This window comes from Pterocles gutturalis, unplaced genomic scaffold (assembly GCF_000699245.1).
Source record: "Pterocles gutturalis isolate BGI_N339 unplaced genomic scaffold, ASM69924v1 scaffold22407, whole genome shotgun sequence".
NCBI classification, from domain to species: domain Eukaryota; kingdom Metazoa; phylum Chordata; class Aves; order Pterocliformes; family Pteroclidae; genus Pterocles; species Pterocles gutturalis.
Genome location: NW_010115992.1, coordinates 1 through 2,065, shown reverse-complemented (window position 1 = coordinate 2,065; position 2,065 = coordinate 1). Strand labels below are relative to the sequence as shown.

The 2,065-nt window shown below is 65.6% G+C and overlaps 1 protein-coding gene across 1 annotated transcript in view; it reads left to right on the top strand.

Annotated features, from left to right (window-relative positions):
- Positions 1 to 1,591, top strand: part of PRC1 (protein regulator of cytokinesis 1) — a 4,994-nt gene extending 3,403 nt beyond the window's left edge. Inside the window, exons 11-12 of the mRNA XM_010075381.1 lie at positions 405 to 587; positions 1,514 to 1,591. Coding sequence (XP_010073683.1) covers positions 405 to 587; positions 1,514 to 1,591 — 261 coding nt within the window. The remainder of the gene's footprint in view (positions 1 to 404; positions 588 to 1,513) is intronic.
- Positions 1,592 to 2,065: the final 474 nt, after the last annotated feature.

Here is a 2,065-nt window from a genome sequence, read left to right as displayed (position 1 = left end):
TGGGACAGGGGGGACCTGGGGTGGCGCAGCTCTGGCTGTGTTGCGCTGGGCTCTGCTGCCTCCTGCCCAGCTCCTGGGGTGCAAAACCCCCCATCTGTCTGCAGCCCACCATGCTGGGCTGCTGTGATCCCAGCGGGATATTCCTGAGGGAGGGAGAAGGGCGGCAGCATGCAGGGAATCTTCCTCCAGCCCAGACCCCCAGCGTCCCTCTGCTCCTGCCCACTGAGCCTGCAGCTGGGGGGACCCGCAAAACACAGGCGAGGGGCTGTGTGTGGGGTCAGAATGGGGCCCTGGACCCTGGAGGGCTCCTGGAGCTTGGAACGACTGGCACCACAGGGTGCCCGGCAGCTCTCCTCCCACCCCTTGATCGTTGTGTCCCATCTAACATCTCCTCCTTCCTCCAGTTTGGCCAAGCTCAGACCCCCATCCGTGCGGCGAAGCCCCCCCGTTCCGGCCACAGGGAGCGGAACAAGGAGAACGTGTCGCAGCTGAACGGGACCACCCTGAGCGGTGGGTGCACCCCCACAGCCCCTGCCCAGCGTAACCACAGCGTTAGTTCTGTTGCCAGCACCTATTCTGAGTTTGCGGTAATTCACCTCTTCTAACCCCACCTCCCCTCGCTGGGCGGCACAGGGGCTGTGCTCCCCGCTCCCCGAGCACCCCCGTGTCCCCGCCTGTGCCGGGGGTGGGGGAATCTCTTGGCCCTACATTGAGAACTTTCAATGGAAACGCTGTTGGCGGGGGCACCCCCAGCCCCCTCCCCAGCCCTGGTCTGTCTGCAGCTGCTTGAGCAAAGCCTCCCCCACCCCCAGCTCCGAGTCCTGGGATGGGGGGTGTCTGGGGGTGGGGATGCTCCCCACCTCGGGGGCTGCAGCAGGTGGCCTGGCAGCAGCAGCGCTCTGGCTGTCCTCACCCTCAGCGGGGAGGGAAGGGAGGGTCTCCTGCCCCCCCCCGGGGCTGGGGCAGCCTGTTCCTGCTGCCTGCACGGGCCTGACCCCCATGTGCTCTCACGGGATGCTGCTCGCTGTCCCCCTGAGCAGGGTCTGCACTGGGACCCCGGCATCTGTCCCTCCCTTTTCCACTGTTCCCCCACTTTCTGCTGGTTTTTCACGAGCAGCCCTTCATACGGCCAGCATCCTGCTCATGGGTGCTGAGGGCCCCGGGGCTGTGCCGAGGGGTCCAGGCTGTGGTCCTGGGCTGGGGCACAGTTGTGGGGCAGGGAGGGCAATGGAGGCAGATTCCTGTTTTTTTGCAGGCCCCGGGCTGTCCCTGTCCTTCCCCTCACTGGGGACAGCCGCCTGCTGCTGCAGGGAGGACGCGGGTCCCAGGGATCCTGCTCCTGGGGGGCTGAGGGGCTCCGGGGTCTCTCTCGGCTGCTCCCCACTAATGCCTTCCTGCCCTCTTCTGATGCACGAGAGGGAGGGGACCCCAAACTCCTCCTGGCTGGTCTGGAGCTGTTCCCAAGGAGCAGCAGCTCCCTCCCCTCATCCCCATCTCCCCCTTCTTTCCGCAGCAAGAACTTTCAAAGGCTTCCAGGTCTGAGAGCAGCTCCCGCATCCTCAACTCCACCACCACCCACACCTTCTACTGAGGGCAGCTGCTTGCAGCTGCGCCCGCTCCGGCAGAGCCCCCGACCGCTCTCAGGTGTCCCCCCAGGCTCTCTGCGGGGCTGGGGAGGGGTGGGAAGGGGCACTTCTAAAAACTTGCTTTTATTTAGGGAATTCTTGCAAATGTTTGTGATTAAAGATTTGAGTTGTGTTAGAGTAGTGCAGCGGGGGGGGGGGCAGCTCCTGCCGCAGCCCCCCTGGCTCGGGGGAGTGCAGGTGCTCCAAGGGGGGGCTCTGCCCCCTGAGCCTGCTCTGGGACAGACAGGACCTGCTTCAGGGAGCTGCTGTGGGCCCCTCCTGACCTGCTCCCCCCCATTTCTGCAACTTGTCCATTGCCCTGCAGGCTTGTGTCAGGGGGGAGCTCGCTTCTGCTGAGGGTCCCTGGGCAGGCTCTGCTGGAACCCCCCCTCCAGCGCTGAGCTCACCCTGCCACAGGCTGGGTGCGGTGCCGGGGGTCC